Source organism: Callorhinchus milii, unplaced genomic scaffold (genome assembly GCF_018977255.1).
Source record: "Callorhinchus milii isolate IMCB2004 unplaced genomic scaffold, IMCB_Cmil_1.0 Scaffold2, whole genome shotgun sequence".
In the NCBI taxonomy this organism is placed as follows: domain Eukaryota; kingdom Metazoa; phylum Chordata; class Chondrichthyes; order Chimaeriformes; family Callorhinchidae; genus Callorhinchus; species Callorhinchus milii.
The window spans coordinates 28,179,551-28,196,436 of record NW_024704743.1 but is presented as its reverse complement, the minus strand read 5'-3'; the positions used below and the strand labels follow the sequence as shown (position 1 = coordinate 28,196,436).

Genomic DNA, 16,886 nt, shown 5'->3' with positions numbered 1-16,886 from the left:
CTTAAAACAAAAAAGGAACAAGTGGGAAAGAAAAAAGAAGAATTACGCACTTCCAGTTTATGTTCTTTCTCCGCTAGGATTTCTTTTTGAATACGGACGTAATCAGCCAGCATACGTGCCAACTGCTTGCGATCTTCCAGTTCTGCAGCCAGTCTGCCATTGTAGTCTGCCAAGAGCATGCAGGCCTCATCCACAGTTCTCGACAATCTGTCTGCAGACTCTTTGTCTAAATTTGAACCATAAGCCACAGGGTATTCAAATTATACAAGGGAATATTTGCACAAGTATTATTTCATGTCTAAAATTGCAGGAAATGAGACTCAATGTTCTAGGCTTGAAATGCCTTTCCTCACCTGTTATTTTATCTAACAGAGAGACATCCTGAACCTCTGGAGGTAATGAAGCTATCTTTTGTCGCACAGCTGCATCACCTGAAGCTGCGTTTTCCAGCTCTTGCAATGCTTTGATGAGCTCCTCAGTCTGACATACAACAAATAGTGTGTTTGAATGTACAAATAATGAAATGTAGCATACTTTTTCCTACATTTCAGTTAAGATCATAATGCTACTGGTCATAATATGAGCTATTGCATTAAAAGCACACATAACAGCATTCTCACGTGGTCCAAGGTTGGGCTGTACAAGTGAAGAATCAAACATACAAATGACTGCACACTTTTTTGGGCTGATCAACCACATGTTGGGTTAGCTGTGATCAATAGCACCCAATATAGCCTTGGAATCTCAATTTGTGGTTCAATTTAACCTCTTCATTAGAATTCTGTCGTAGGTTAGGAAAAATGTTTTCATGCACATAATGGTTAGGATCTGGAACGTTCTGCTGGGAGCACGTCCATGACCATGCACACAATAATCATTTTATTTTAAATTAAATAACTGGTAGTACCTCTGGTGCTTCTTTGGGCGTGGTATTGGAAAGATAGTCGTCATCTTCTTCTTGTATTTGTTCAAAAGTACGTTTCTTGGCTTTTTTTTCTGCTGTTTAACATAGCAAACTAGTTTTAAAAACATGCTTTAAAAAGGCACCTTTGGAAAAAAACAAGTACAACAACAACAACAAGATTCCATTTATAGAGCGCCATTCACGTCGGGAGGACGTCCCACGGCGCTGTACAGTTGGGTCAGGACCCGAGCAGGGGGAAAATGCCATGGTAAGGGGATGGAAGGAAGGGAGCGAGGAGGGGGTAGAGAGTCGAGAGGGGAGCTGAAGGCACGGTTGAAGAGAAACGTCTTGAGACCGGCCTTGAAGGAGGAAAGGGAGGAAGCGAGGCGAAGGCACTTGGGGATGGAGTTCCAGAGCCTGGGGGCTGAGAGGCTGAAGGCCCGGCCACCGATGGTAGGGCGGTTGGTGCGGGGGATGTGGAGCAGACCGGAGCCAGAGGAACGGAGGGTACGGGCAGGTAAGTAGGGGGATAGTAGGTCAGAGAGGTAGGAGGGAGCAAGGCCGTGAAAGTACAGTACTTGAGATAGCAGTTGACAATGTCCATGTAGATATACTTACAAAGAAGATGCTTAAGCTGGTCAATGAAGTCGTTTTCATAAACCATCCTCTCTTGCCAAATGGCTAACACCCTTTCTAAATGCTTCTTACAGTTTTCATCAGATTCACTGTCAAGGAAAGGAAAATCCAAATTAGAAATACAATTTCCCTCTCCACAAGGCCACATGCTTTAAAATATTCTGAAAGCTTCTCAATACAAAGTGAAGTTACCCTGTGAAATGGTAAGAAAACTGATCTGCAACAAACTACTGCACTTCATCATATATTTACAGATCTTAGAAACTTGCCATTTTTAAAAAGATTTTCCAGCATGTGATCCATACACCCAATACTTTCAAAACATTTCAAGACTAAATAATATCTCGGGATGCAATATATAGTTTGGGACTCGACATGTCATGCAACTGCCAGGATGGTGGAGGCGAACTGGATGCACCTTGGTCTTCTTTCTTCTAGCAAATACTTATGATCTTACGTTTTTAACTTAGCATTTTTCTTATATTTCTTCCTCCCACCAGAAAATGATCTCAAGGAACAACATAAAGGATTAAACTCTCATGAACAGCGTTTTGTCACAAAATAGTCAAAAACACTTTACAGTATTATTCTGCAAAGCTCTTTTAGCAATCTCGACAATATGGTAAGGGCTATATCAAATACAAGGATTATTATTATTATTATTTAATCCAGATCAACTATGGAGCAACTGTGAGTACATGGAGACAGGTTGCAACATCACATTTGTCCTTGAAATTGAAAATATAAATTTGTAATAGGGAAACTAATTTCTGGATTTATTGTATTATTTTCCCTTGGTTCATTTATTTCAATCAGATTTCCATTTTATTCTTTTAATTCTTGAAAGTATATATTTTATTGTTCATTTTATTCCCAATCCACCTTTACTACCTTTCTATTTTTGTTCTAAACTAATACAACAACTTGCATGTATATTGCACCCTTCATGTGGGCCAGTGTCTCGGAGCATTTAACAGTAGTGGAACTTGACACTGAACCAAGAAGAGCAGGGAGATGACATGGTCAAAGAGGAAGGTCTTGAGGTGTAAACTGAAGATGGGCAAGAAAGGGGCAAGGCAGAAGGAGGAGGAATGGAAGCAGATTAATACAGGACAACATCATGAAAATGAGCCTTGGTTTTGTGTGTGTTCTCTTATAGCACAGGTGTATCCATGCTACCATACTATCCTGGAAGTGTAGTACATTTGGCTTCTAGCGCTGACGAGCTGAAACAAATGGCCTCCCCTCTGGGTCATCAGATTGCAGCTGAAGTCTCATCCTGTGCACTGCCACTACGTACAGAAAGCATTGTTGGCATCACTTCCGGTAAACTACATACAAAGCACCAATGACACCATTTTGTGAAAATGATGATATCAGCAGCGCTTCCTGCACATGTGCGCAAGAAGAGACTTCACCACTGATCCGATGATTTGAAAGCAGGACCAGCAGTCATTCCCCTCCCCCCAGGATCAGTTATAATCTGCAAACCATGAAGATGTCTGCAAGAAGAAGCATATAGATGACGAAAAGGAGGGAGTGACGATTGAGCCTTAAGATACACCACAAGTGACAGTACGAGGGAAGGAGGAGAAACCACTGGAGGAGACAAAGTTGAGCTCATCAGTCAAGTAGCATTATACCTTACTCAAATTAAATTCCACTTTTATATAAACACACACAACAGCAGGGGCTTTCATTTGTAATAGTGCAGCAAGATAGCTCTATCAAGGAGAGGATGACTCAGAATGAATGACTTCATGATCACCTCCTGATCAAGCTTCCATAAAATGAAATCCAATTTTTCTCCCACTAGATTTAAATCTGTACTTTGCTGCATTGGGCATGTGGGTTACTGCCAAGACACCAAGCATGCCACTACATTGTTTTTTTTAAGAAAAAACATGTTAGTTTTCGTAAGAAACAATAGTATGCATTTAAAAATGGGGATACCTCATTCTTGCAACAATTCACTTGAGGCATTTCTGATACCCAAGATATCAAGTTTGTAACTGTGGGCAGGTTATCATAGAATTGCTGGCTGGCCCGAAACTTGCCGAACAGGAGAGTACCTTGAAACATGTGAAAATGCATCCACCAAAACAGGTGCAAAGTCCTTGGTAAACTCTGGGCCCTTTTTCTTACTGTTCTGGATCACATCATTCGCCAGATACAGGAAGGTTAGTTTTCGGTTTGGTTTAGCTGTGGACAAAATTTAAGATATATATTATACACAGGTCATGTGCAATTTGGTAGACTATCCTTCTCAGACTTTTTTTTAAAAAGTGAGAATTGTATTTTTATATATACGTGCATATAAAACACCACATTTTTCAGAAGTTCTTAAAAATGTTGAGACAGATTTTTAACAAAACCAGATCTTTTAATATCCTAGTATCTTCCAGTCCATTATATAGTTCAGCATTTACAAAGCTAAAAGATATAAACTAACATCAAGCATTCAATACTGATTTAAATTTATGAAGTATTCTCTGAAGTTGACAAATTAATTAACTTTGCTTCAAGAATAATCTTTTACTCCATTTAAATCAGCATCAGATTTCAGACTTGTTGACAAAGTCTGATCTGACGGACAAAAGTTGGCCTGAAAATTAAGAGGTCAAGCCAGCACTGGTGAGACACAGGAAGGCTGTTTAGTGATTTGGGAAAAATGCTATAGTCCCAGAGAGGCATGAAATAGGCTACCTGAAAGAGGCTTCACTTCAGTGATTAATAGCCACACTATTACGTTCTAGTTTTCCACCAGAACACTGAACATTTGTGGAGTGTCTCCCTCCAGCCAGTGAAAACATCTCATTTACAGCATTAAGGAAGAACTATCCCAACTGGCAATTAATATATCAAATGCAAGGATTATTATTATTATTAAGCTCTTCAACAGAATTCATATATCGAACCCTAATGTACTTTAAAGAAAAGACTGTTCGTGTGTTTTGTTGTGGATTGATGAGTGATAAATATCCTACCAACAAACAATCTTTTTAAGTCTTCCTTTGGTTGCATGCTAAGAGAAGCATTATTCATGAGTCACATTAAAAAACAAGCTGGAAAGAATTGCAGAGAACCACTGCTGACAGCTATGATAATGTGCTTCTGCAGTGAAAGGAACTCCAGCTGGAAAAAGTGAAACCCAATGAAAAAGTGGAGACTTTTTTTCAAACTAAGTTATGAAAAGAGTGAAGCAACCGATTTTGCCAACTAACAAGGGTAAAAGAAAAAAAGTGCACATCTTCTGGAAGGAAACCACCTCTCAAAACTTATTTCCTCTACCCTTGTACACATTTACCAAATCAAATAGTCAAGTTCACAATGTAAGATTCAGGATACAACAAAAACAACAAGATTACATTTACAGAGCGCCTTTCACGTCGGGAGGACGTCCCAACCACAACACACTCCCAAGATCAGTCAAATGTCACACTACATTCCACTTAAACGCCGGCTCGCTGGATTAATGGGGGGAAAAGAAGATCCCGTCGGGTGAGCTGGAATTTCCAGCTAAGTGCAAATACAATGCCAGTACCAGCATTTACTGGCATTGTAATTGTTTGAATCCTGCGAACAGAAGATGGCGAATAAGCTTTCTACTGCTTGCGGGATTGAAACAATCCAAGGCAAAGTGGATATCCCTCTGAAGGACGCTGAGGATGCTCAGTGAGGTGTTGGAGTGCACTAGGAGAGTTGAAAGTCATGAGCCTACACGCGGGCTCATGGAATTTTTTGGTTTCAGACCCAATCATGCTTGGTTGGAATTCCAACGGTGGCTTACTGTATTGTTATAATTGCTTCCGTCTAAATCTTTACACTAACAAATCAGCAAAATAAACTGGTATCATTACACAAATGAACCCACAATTAGCATGGGCTGCAAAATGCCAAGAAGTGAGTAATAACAGTTTTACACCTTCACTAAGTTAGTGACACACAAGGATTCCCGAACAGGCAGAAACTCTGGGTATATCATTAAGTAAAATGATAATTCTTGCATTTGATATAACACCTTGCACATTGTGAGGACATTTGTAGGACAACAATGTGAGGCCAATAATAATCCCTCCAAAAAAACAAAAACAATAATAAATTGGTCATTTTCAGTCCACGACTGTTTGTGGGACACTGCTGTGCGCAATTGGCTGCCGCGTTCACCCACAAATATACAGTCAATTCACTTTACAGTATATTCTGTGAAGCGCTTTGGGATGTCTTGAAGACGTGAAAAGCGCTATGTCAAATGCAAGGATTATTATTATTACATATTATAACTCAAAACACTTCACAGTATTTACTGTAAAGTGTGGTGACTGAATTTTGTGGGCAAACACAGCAGCGATTTGTGAACAGCAAGGTCCTACAAATAGTGATGAACCGTGAAGGGCCAATTTCACCTGAGGGGGGTATTGGCCAGAATACCAGGAAAAACTCCATTTTCATGTTGAATATTCCCATGGGGTCTTTAATGTCCACCTGAACAGGAAGAGTGGGCATTGGTTTAACATCTAATTCAAAGGATGGCAAATCCAACAATACAGTGCACCCCTAACAATGCAATGACGTGTCAGCCTAGACTCTTTGAGTTCAAAGCCCCAACGTGGGACTTCAACCACAACCTTTGGACTCAACAGTGAGAGTCAACCAAATGAGCCAGATTAACAACATCAATATGCAACTACAAGGTTGTGGGTTTTAACCTAACCACCAGAACTAATCTAGACAGTGCAACAGTGCAGAACTGTATATAAGTCCTATTCTTTGTATGCAATGTTAAATTAAGATCCTGACTGGTAGCTCAGGTAGGGTTTAGAAATCGCATGGTAATATTTTCAACAGCAGTGATTCTTCTGGTGCCCTAGCCAATACTCTCCTCTCAATGAAATTCATCACAAAAACAGAGTAAATGGTCATACATCTTATTGTTCATTGTGTGATTATGCTTGACCTACGGTCAGCTGCCATGATTTAATTCAGAATTATATTTACTACACTTTAAAATCATTCATTGTTTGAAGCAGTTTGAGATATTTTGAGATGATAAGAAACAAGTATAAACAGTATTTATTATCACCTGAAGACATAGGCTGGTGAATTGACACATGATGCCTTCATTCCCATTAATAGTTTTGGTAGTAAATGCAGTGTTTCTGCATGTATGTATAATTTTTATTTTGTTAGCTGGGTGACTAACACATAAGGCAATTCATCACCATGATTAAAGAGTGTCCAAACCAAACAGAGTTCTATACATTCCACCGCCACATGGAAACTCCCATCTATTGCAATGGAATATGCACACTCTGTTCCCTGCTTACCTAACACTGAACCGTATTAGGAGCAGGTTTGGCAAGAGTCAAGACTTGGGGATCTCAGAGTATGATTTGGGGTATTGTTGAAGTTTAATCATCAAAATGCACATTGCTTGCCATTGAAAACATTGTCTGACAAACTTGCCAATGCTTGTACAACTAGGACCACCCTACCCATTAGGGCATGGGCTTTCAGGAGGCGAGTGGGAAGACTCCCTGCCCCGAGCTCTGCGAACGAGCCTGACTCAGGAGTCAGTCTACTGAGAACGCCAAGGAGGGATGACTTGATTCCGACTTTCTATTGCGAAGCATGTCACCTTGGAGCTGGTTCAACTCCAAGGAGACACCACTTACTTGCCCTCTAAGGAGAATGATCATGTATTTTAATGACTAATAATGATCCTTGCATTTGATACAGTGCCTTTCACATCAGGAGGATCAAATTGGTCATTTGACACACATATAACCTAGAATTAGTTGAAGTGGGAAAAATTCTCTGAAATATTAGCTCCTTTCTTTTCAAATCTGGCCACCATATCTAATATGATCATTTTAAAATGCATCATTACAATGACTGAAGCTTACTGCATTTACCTAACTTAAACTTCAATAATAACAGTTGCTTTTCTGACTGGAGGGAAGTGTGCAGTGGTGTCCCCCAGGGGTCAGTATTGGGACCACTGCTGTTTTTGATCTACATAAATGACCCGGACTTGGGTACAGGGAGTACAATTTCCTAGTTTGCAGATGATACTAAGATCGGAAAAGTAGTAGGTAGTGAGGAAGATAGTCGCAGAAGGCAGATAGACAAAGACAGACTGGTAAAATAGGCAGACACGTGGCAGATGAAGTTTAATGTGCGAAGTGATGCATTTTGGGAGGAAGAATGAGGAGAGGCAATATAAAATAATAATAATCTTTGCATTTAATATAGCGCTTTTCACGTCTTGGAGACATCTCAAAGCGCTTCACAGAATATACTGTAAAGTGAATTGACTCTATATTTGTGGGCGAAACACGGCAGCCAATTGCGCACAGAGGTGTTCCACAAACAGTCGTGGATTGAGCGACCAAATTATTATTATTTATTCATTTATTTTTTCTTGAGGGATTATTATGAGGCACGTGGAGTAAGGAAACTTGCCCAAGGCTTCGCCCTGCCAGGAAACTAACCCAGGTCTCTCTCTTGCGAGGCGAGTGCTCTAACCACTGAGCTACAGGACTCCAGTGATTAGAGCACTCTAACCACTGGAGTTAGATGGTACAGTCTTAAAGGGGGTGAAGGAACAGAGAGACCTGGGGGTTCATATAAATACATCTTTGAAGGTGGCAGGACAGGTAGATAAAGCGGTTAGAAAGCATAAGGGTTGCTAGGCTTTATAAATAGGGGCATAGCATAGAAAAGATGAACCTTTATGAAACAGATATTTGGCCTTAGCTGTGTTCAGTTCTGGGCCCCACACTTTATGTCAAGGCATTGGAGAGGGTGCAAAGGAGATTTACCAGGAAAATACCAGGAATGAGGGACTTCAGTTAAGGGGAGAGGAGAGAGAAGCTAGGATTATTCTCCTTGGAGCAGAGGAGACAATAGAAGTTTTCAAAATTATGAGGGGATTCAGTAGGGTAAAGAAGGAGAAACTATTTCCACTGATTATCCCAAGGGCACTGATTTAAAATAGTTGTTAAAAGAAACAGAGGGGGGCGGTGAGGAGAATTTTTTTCACGCAGCGAATTGTTCGGATCTGGAATGCACTGCCTGAAAGGATGGTAGAAGCCGATTTCAATAACAACTTTTAAGAGAGAAGCAGATAATTATTTGCAGGGCTGTGGGGAGAGAGCGGGGGAGTGGGATTGAATTGGATGGCTCTTTTCAAAGAGCCGACACAGACACAATGGGCCGAATGGCCTCCTTCTGTGCTGTACAATTCTATGATTCTAATACCATTCTATGCTTTAAAAGGTAGGTACCGTTTAAAAATCTTTGACAAAAGCCCGAATTGTCTCAGAACGACAAATAGTACTGCGTCACGACCAGTGAATTTCGAACAGGACCGAAGTTGCCAACACTTTGTGGAAATTGTGCTGAGGTTCAACTGCCTAGAAATCAACGTGGAAACCTTCACTACCACTTGATTACCGATCAGTTTACATAAGTGAACAAACCTATATAGTGCCTTACATAATGAAATGTCAATGCTCGTCTTCTAGTGACTGTTTTTAGCAGGCGAACGTGGTAGCTATTCTGTACATTGCGAGGCCCCATAAACAGCCATGAGGTGAATGAATAATTAATCTGCAAAGGATTGTTGGTCACACCACTGGGAGAAGATCAGTTTAATTTCTCATCTCGAGGAGAGCACCTCCAACAAAACAGCACCCCACCCCCTCCCCCAGCACTGGAATTTGAGCTCAAAGTCCCAGTATGAGTTTTGATCCCAGAATCTTCTGACTCAAAGGCTGCAGTACTTGTAACTTACTAAACACTAAGTTAGTAGTCCTCCAGCCTAAGGGGAAAAATGTCCATGCTGCATCAACATTACAAGGTGCTCATCACTAATCTTCTTTATATCCCAAAAACATGTAAACCGGAAAATAAATTTATGCTACAATTATACTGCCTGGAGTATATATATACTGCACCTGAGTCTACATCATTTTAATCTTGTCAGAAAAAAAAGTATGGGCATTCTAATCGGGCTTTTGTTTTTTATATATTATTAAGCAGGTTTGAAAGGGCCTTAGGGAACATGCTCAGTAAAATTCACACTTGGATGTGTTCATACTGTATATGCAAAAACGCACCATATAACCAGCTTAAATAATGCAAGGTGTACACAGTATCATATTTTTATCCACCCTTTCTTGTCCAAACTATCGGTGAAATTTTCTTCAATTTATTTTATCTGGGCAATTGTTTTTAAAAATAACCTCCTATGAATATGCCCATCTACTGAATTGTTCAATCAGTTGTTTTTTATTTCATGGTCTCAGGAGTGTCAATTTTCCTATCCTGTATTTTGAGAGCATCATTTTTAAGCCTCGTCGAGATTTTTTTTAATTCTGCTAGTGTTTACAATTATGTGCATTCACTGCCTGTGAGTCTGACTATTGGTAGAAAAACCAAACATTGAGGCCAATGAAGATGCAACAAACTATTTAACAGAAAGGAGAATAAAAGCGAAAATTATTAACAAAAAATGGAGAAAGAATAAGAAAAGATTTTTTTTCCAGCTAAGATTCTCAAAGTCCAAGTAACATTTTTGTCCCTTAGGAAGAGCTATTGAGTTCTCAACCCGGATGCAGCTATTAAATTCTGATCGCAAATCAAGACTCATTGAATACGATAAACATTGCATTTAATCTTTACACCTTTCACATCAGGACACCTCAAAGCGTGAATTCCTCCATTGGTTTGAGTACTTGCCTCGCAAGTGACAGGATCTGGGTTTGATTCCTGGGCAGGGCGAAATGCTATACAAGTTTCTTTACTCCACACATCTCTCTCTGTTCCACAACAAGTAGAAACCTGATTGTTAAACGATGGGTAGATCGATCTTCCGGGGTTTTAATCCCTTCCAAAATAATAATAATTTGGTCATTATGGGATATTGCTGTGTGCAATTGGCTGCGGCGTTACGCCCACCACATCTCGTCAATTCACTTTCCAGTATATTCTATGAAGTGCTTTGAGAGGACTCAAAGATGTGATAAGGCGCCATGCCAAGTGCAAAATATGCCCACAAAATATACAGTCAATTCACTTTACAGTATACCTTCGAAATGCTTGACACTTCTCGAAGACGTGATAAGGCGCTATGCCAAATGCAAGGATTATTATTACTAAAACGCTTCACAGGATTTGCTTTAAAGTGTAATGGGTGCTTATTGTACAGGTAAATGTGGAAGCTAATTTGCGCACAGTGACATCCCACAAACAGCCATGAAGCAAATGAGCAATTTTATCTAAGGGATTAATGGCAGGACATTGGGATCTTTAAGTTCCACCTAACAGCAACAACAAATTACAATTGTATAGTGCCTTTCACGCCGTGAAGACGTCCCAAGGTGCTGGACTTCAGGGATTTGAACCCAATCAAGGGTCGAAAGCAAGGAGGGTAGGGGTAGGAGGGTGGCCAAATATGCAGTCGAAGTGGGGGGTCTTGAGACGTGCCTTGACGGAGGCAAGGAAGGGAGCAAAACAAAGGGAATGTGGAATGGAATCCCAAAGGTGAGGGTAGAGATGCTGAAGGCCTGAACGCCGATGGTGGGATGGGCTGGGAGGGGCCATGGAAGACTCGGAGCCTGCCGAGAGGAGAGAACAGACAGGCTGGTATGGCATAAGGAGTTCACAGATCACACATGTAGGAAGGAGTAAAGCTGTGGAGTGTTTTGAAGGCGAGGACGAGGATTCTGAACTCAATACTCTGGGGGATGGGAAGCTGTTGGAGCCAGGCGTGGGTGGGCGGGGTAGGATCACGGAGTCTGGTGCGGGAGAGGGCACGAGCTGCAGAGTTCTGAATGATCTGTAGCTTGTGGAGGGAAGAGTCGGGAACGCCAACAAGCAGAGCTGCCCTGGATGTAATAAACGCATGGATGAGGGTTTCAGCAGCCTGAGCGGAGAGGCAGTGGCGGAGCTGCGTGATGTTCTGGAGTGGGGAGGATGGCAGAGCGGGTCATGGCACGGATGTGGGGTAGAAAGGATAGGTGAGCATTCCAACAAGACGCCAGTGAGGTGGTGTGTGCATCCACGGATGGTAATGCTGCCAGTGCCTGAAGTGTGGAGGCGCTGACGGAAGCCAATCAGGAGAGCTTTGGTTTATTGACGTCAACCAGGTCACGTCCACCTGGGCAGGCAGACATGACATAGGTTGAAGTCTCATGTGAAGGACACCACTCCCAAGCACTCCACTGGAGTATCAGCCTAGACTATATATACTACCAGTCCTGATGTGGGGCTTGAACCTAGAACTTTCTGACAGTCGAGAGTGCCAACTAATTCAGGCTTACACCTCAAGGCTCAAACAATATTAATTTTTCTCATCAGTAATCATCTACTTGCAGCATTAGAATACCAAAATTACAAAATGGCACACTCCAAACACTAAAAGACATAGATTTGAGCAGAAATGTAGACCAATAGAACAATGGTATCTGAGAAAAAGGGTTTAAGCAAATCTGGTACATATGTTGACCTATTGAGCGATGAAAAGTTGAAGCCTTGTATAATCAGAAGCCAATTTGGGTTTTAACATCACAAGACTTATCCATGTCTTCAGTGTAGTATAATGTGATGCCTTGAGGCAAATACCTTTCTGCCATGGCTTAAATATACAATAATAATCCTTGCATTTGATATGGCACCTTACCACATTGTCAAGATGTCTCAAAGTGCTTCACAAGATTTTACTGTGAAGTGCAATGACTGTGTATGTGTACGTGAATGCAACAGTAAATTTGCACACACCAATGTCCCACAAACAGCCATGAAGTGAGTGACCAATTTTATCTGGGAAATGTTGGCCAGGACAGTGGAAAAAACTCTCTGCCCTTTTTGAATAGTGCAATGGAATCTTTCGCGTCCACCTGACAGGGTCCTCAGTTTAAAGTCTCATCTGAAGGAGAGTACGTCCAACAATTAAGCACACCTACTGCACTGCACTGGAGTGTCAGCCTAGATCGTGAGTGACTGTGTGAAAATGAGGAAAGCTTAAAAAGAAATTACCTTAATGCAGAAGTAACAAAAATTGGAGAAAGGCTGCACAGGAATAGTCTAACAGTAAACAAGATTATTTTCCAGGAGAATGCCCACTACAACAAAATTGTTATTCTATTTTATTGTGATCGGCATGGTGCAAAACCGAGATCCTGGCAAGAATGCAGTCCAATAGAGTAATAAGCCTGAAACAGTAATAATACTGGTGATAATGGTGATAATACTGTGCACTGTCAATTTTACAAGGACCACTAGCATTATAGTAACCATGCATTATGAATATTGCAATAACACTGCATTGCTTACACAAATATAGTACGTGATTAACATGAATATGAAGCATTGATATAACAGTAGGTTAATTGCTGATAGTTCAGTGATATGAGGACCATTGTCGATATTATAATAGTAACAAGGATGCAGTGATCCTGTATATCACTGATCACAATAAGACGGAGATGCTGTGTTAATATCCTGTTATTGTAATAACATGGTGCCCTCTGATTATCTCTCATAGCGAGAATTACAGTGGACCTGACCGTCCAGTTGACTAGTTGGATCCCGAGGCTGCACAGGCACTGGATAAAGCAGCAAACACCGTGGCTCAGGCCAGGTGCTCTCTGCTTTAGGGCCAGGATCCCTCTTTCTCTGCTCTGAAGTCAGTCTCTCTCTCGCTCTCTCTGAGGCCAGTCTCTCACTCTCTCTGAGGCCAGGCTCTCTCTCTCTCTCTCTCTGAGGCCAGTCTCTCTCTCTCTGAGGCCAGTCTCTCACTCTCTCTCTCTGAGGCCAGTCTCTCTCTCTCTCTCTCTCTGAGGCCAGTCTCTCACTCTCTCTCTCTGAGGCCAGTCTCTCTCTCTCTGAGGCCAGTCTCTCACTCTCTCTCTCTGAGGCCAGTCTCTCTCTCTCTGAGGCCAGTCTCTCACTCTCTCTCTCTGAGGCCAGTCTCTCTCTCTCTGAGGCCAGTCTCTCTCTCTGAGGCCAGGCTCTCACTCTCTCTGAGGCCAGGCTCTCACTCTCTCTGAGGCCAGGCTCTCTCTCTCTCTGAGGCCAGGCTCTCTCTCTCTCTGAGGCCAGGCTCTCTCTCTCTGAGGCCAGTCTCTCACTCTCTCTCTCTGAGGCCAGTCTCTCACTCTCTCTCTCTGAGGCCAGGCTCTCTCTCTCTCTCTCTCTCTGAGGCCAGTCTCTCTCTCTGAGGCCAGGCTCTCTCTCTCTCTGAGGCCAGGCTCTCTCTCTCTCTCTCTGAGGCCAGTCTCTCACTCTCTGAGGCCAGTCTCTCACTCTCTCTCTCTGAGGCCAGGCTCTCTCTCTGAGGCCAGTCTCTCTCTCTGAGGCCAGGCTCTCACTCTCTCTGAGGCCAGGCTCTCTCTCTCTCTGAGGCCAGTCTCTCACTCTGAGGCCAGTCTCTCTCTCTGAGGCCAGGCTCTCTCTCTCTCTGAGGCCAGTCTCACTCTCTCTCTGAGGCCAGTCTCTCACTCTCTCTCTCTGAGGCCAGTCTCTCTCTCTCTGAGGCCAGTCTCTCACTCTCTGAGGCCAGTCTCTCACTCTCTCTTTCTGAGGCCAGTCTCTCTCTCTGAGGCTAGTCGCTCTCTCTGAGGCCAGTCTCTCTCTCTGAGGCCAGTCTCTCACTCTCTCTCTCTGAGACCAGTCTCTCACTCTCACTCTCTGAGGCCAGTCTCTCACTCTCTCTTTCTGAGGCCAGTCTCTCTCTCTGAGTCCAGTCTCTCACTCTCACTCTCTGAGGCCAGGCTCTCACTCTCTGAGGCCAGTCTCTCACTCTCTCTCTCTGAGACCAGTCTCTCACTCTCACTCTCTGAGGCCAGTCTCTCACTCTCTCTTTCTGAGGCCAGTCTCTCTCTCTGAGGCCAGTCTCTCACTCTCTCTGAGGCCAGTCTCTCTCTCTGAGGCCAGTCTCTCTCTCTGAGGCCAGTCTCTCACTCTCACTCTCTGAGGCCAGGCTCTCACTCTCTGAGGCCAGTCTCTCTCTCTCTCTGAGGCCAGTCTCTCACTCTCTGAGGCCAGTCTCTCACTCTCTCTCTCTGAGACCAGTCTCTCACTCTCTCTTTCTGAGGCCAGGCTCTCACTCTCTCTCTCTGAGGCCAGTCTCTCTCTCTGAGGCCAGTCTCTCTCTCTCTCTGAGGCCAGGCTCTCACTCTCTGAGGCCAGTCTCTCACTCTCTGAGGCCAGTCTCTCACTCTCTGAGGCCAGTCTCTCACTCTCTCTCTCTGAGGCCAGTCTCTCACTCTCTCTTTCTGAGGCCAGGCTCTCACTCTCTCTCTCTGAGGCCAGTCTCTCACTCTCTCTGAGGCCAGTCTCTCACTCTCTGAGGCCAGTCTCTCACCCTCTCTCTCTGAGGCCAGTCTCTCTCTCTCTCTGAGGCCAGGCTCTCACTCTCTGAGGCCAGTCTCTCACTCTCTGAGGCCAGTCTCTCACTCTCTGAGGCCAGTCTCTCACTCTCTCTCTCTGAGGCCAGTCTCTCACTCTCTCTGAGGCCAGTCTCTCACTCTCTGAGGCCAGTCTCTCACCCTCTCTCTCTGAGGCCAGTCTCTCACTCTCTCTGAGGCCAGTCTCTCACTCTCTCTCTCTGAGGCCAGGCTCTCACTCTCTCTCTCTGAGGCCAGTCTCTCACTCTCTCTGAGGCCAGTCTCTCACTCTCTCTCTCTGAGGCCAGTCTCTCACTCTCTGAGGCCAGTCTCTCACTCTCACTCTCTGAGGCCAGTCTCTCACTCTCTGAGGCCAGTCTCTCACTCTCTGAGGCCAGTCTCTCACTCTCTCTCTCTGAGGCCAGTCTCTCACTCTCTCTCTCTGAGGCCAGTCTCTCACTCTCACTCTCTGAGGCCAGTCTCTCACTCTCTGAGGCCAGTCTCTCACTCTCTGAGGCCAGTCTCTCACTCTCTCTCTCTGAGGCCAGTCTCTCTCTCTGAGGCCAGTCTCTCACTCTCTCTCTCTGAGGCCAGTCTCTCTCTCTCTGAGGCCAGTCTCTCACTCTCTCTCTCTGAGGCCAGTCTCTCTCTCTCTGAGGCCAGTCTCTCACTCTCTCTCTCTGAGGCCAGTCTCTCACTCTCTCTCTGAGGCCAGGCTCTCTCTCTCTCTCTCTGAGGCCAGTCTCTCTCTCTCTGAGGCCAGTCTCTCACTCTCTGAGGCCAGTCTCTCTCTCTCTGAGGCCAGTCTCTCTCTCTCTCTCTCTGAGGCCAGTCTCTCACTCTCTCTTTCTGAGGCCAGTCTCTCTCTCTCTCTCTCTGAGGCCAGTCTCTCACTCTCTCTTTCTGAGGCCAGTCTCTCTCTCTCTCTCTGAGGCCAGTCTCTCACTCTCTGAGGCCAGGCTCTCTCTCTGAGGCCAGTCTCTCACTCTCTCTGTGTGTCAGTCTCTCCCTGTCCTCTCCTTCCCTGTGTGTGTGTGTGTGTGTCTCAGTCTCTCTCTTACCTTTGCGGAGCTCGCGGTGCCAGACCAGGACGATGATCTTGGAGTGTTTGCGGTGGTGGATGAGCCACAGGGACAGGGTCTGGACGCTCTGCTGGGAGTTGCTTAGCTCCAGCAGTTTCTTCTCCAGAGCAGCCTCGGAGAAGGCGGACATGGTGCGGGGGGGGGGAAGGGGGGTGTGGGGGGAGGGGAGTGTAGTAACTGACAAACCCGAGACCCGCAGCCGCCGCTGAACCGCCAAGATGGCGGCGGCCTCCCTCCGCAGTGACGTCAGCACACGTGTGTTGTTGGCTAGTGACGTCATCGCGTTCGTGTAATCGGCTGGTGACGTCAGCACGCTCTTGTTATTGGCTGGTGATGTCAGCACCCTCTTGTTATTGGCTGGTGATGTCAGCACGCTCTTGTTATTGACTGGTGATGTCAGCACGCTCTTGTTATTGACTGGTGATGTCAGCACGCTCTTGTTATTGACTGGTGATGTCAGCACGCTCTTGTTATTGACTGGTGATGTCAGCACGCTCTTGTTATTGACTGGTGATGTCAGCACGCTCTTGTTATTGACTGGTGATGTCAGCACGCTCTTGTTATTGACTGGTGATGTCAGCACGCCCTTGTTATTGACTGGTGATGTCAGCACCCTCTTGTTATTGACTGGTGATGTCAGCACGCTCTTGTTATTGACTGGTGATGTCAGCACGCTCTTGTTATTGACTGGTGATGTCAGCACGCTCTTGTTATTGACTGGTGATGTCAGCACGCTCTTGTTATTGACTGGTGATGTCAGCACGCTCTTGTTATTGACTGGTGATGTCAGCACGCTCTTGTTATTGACTGGTGATGTCAGCACGCTCTTGTTATTGACTGGTGATGTCAGCACGCTCTTGTTATTGACTG

At 44.2% G+C, this 16,886-nt stretch overlaps 1 protein-coding gene across 5 annotated transcripts in view; it reads right to left on the bottom strand.

Moving 5' to 3' along the window:
* The window catches only part of LOC103176310 (regulation of nuclear pre-mRNA domain-containing protein 1B), a 37,489-nt gene extending 21,336 nt beyond the window's left edge, over window positions 1–16,153 (bottom strand). For all 5 annotated transcript variants that reach the window (XM_042331761.1, XM_042331760.1, XM_042331764.1 and 2 more), the window contains exons 1-6: window positions 15,996–16,153; window positions 3,613–3,742; window positions 1,523–1,629; window positions 908–999; window positions 354–480; window positions 51–226 (exon numbers count right to left, since the gene is read on the bottom strand). In XM_042331761.1, the coding sequence (XP_042187695.1) occupies window positions 51–226; window positions 354–480; window positions 908–999; window positions 1,523–1,629; window positions 3,613–3,742; window positions 15,996–16,146 (783 nt within the window). In that variant the 5' untranslated portion in view covers window positions 16,147–16,153. The remainder of the gene's footprint in view (window positions 1–50; window positions 227–353; window positions 481–907; window positions 1,000–1,522; window positions 1,630–3,612; window positions 3,743–15,995) is intronic.
* Window positions 16,154–16,886: the final 733 nt, after the last annotated feature.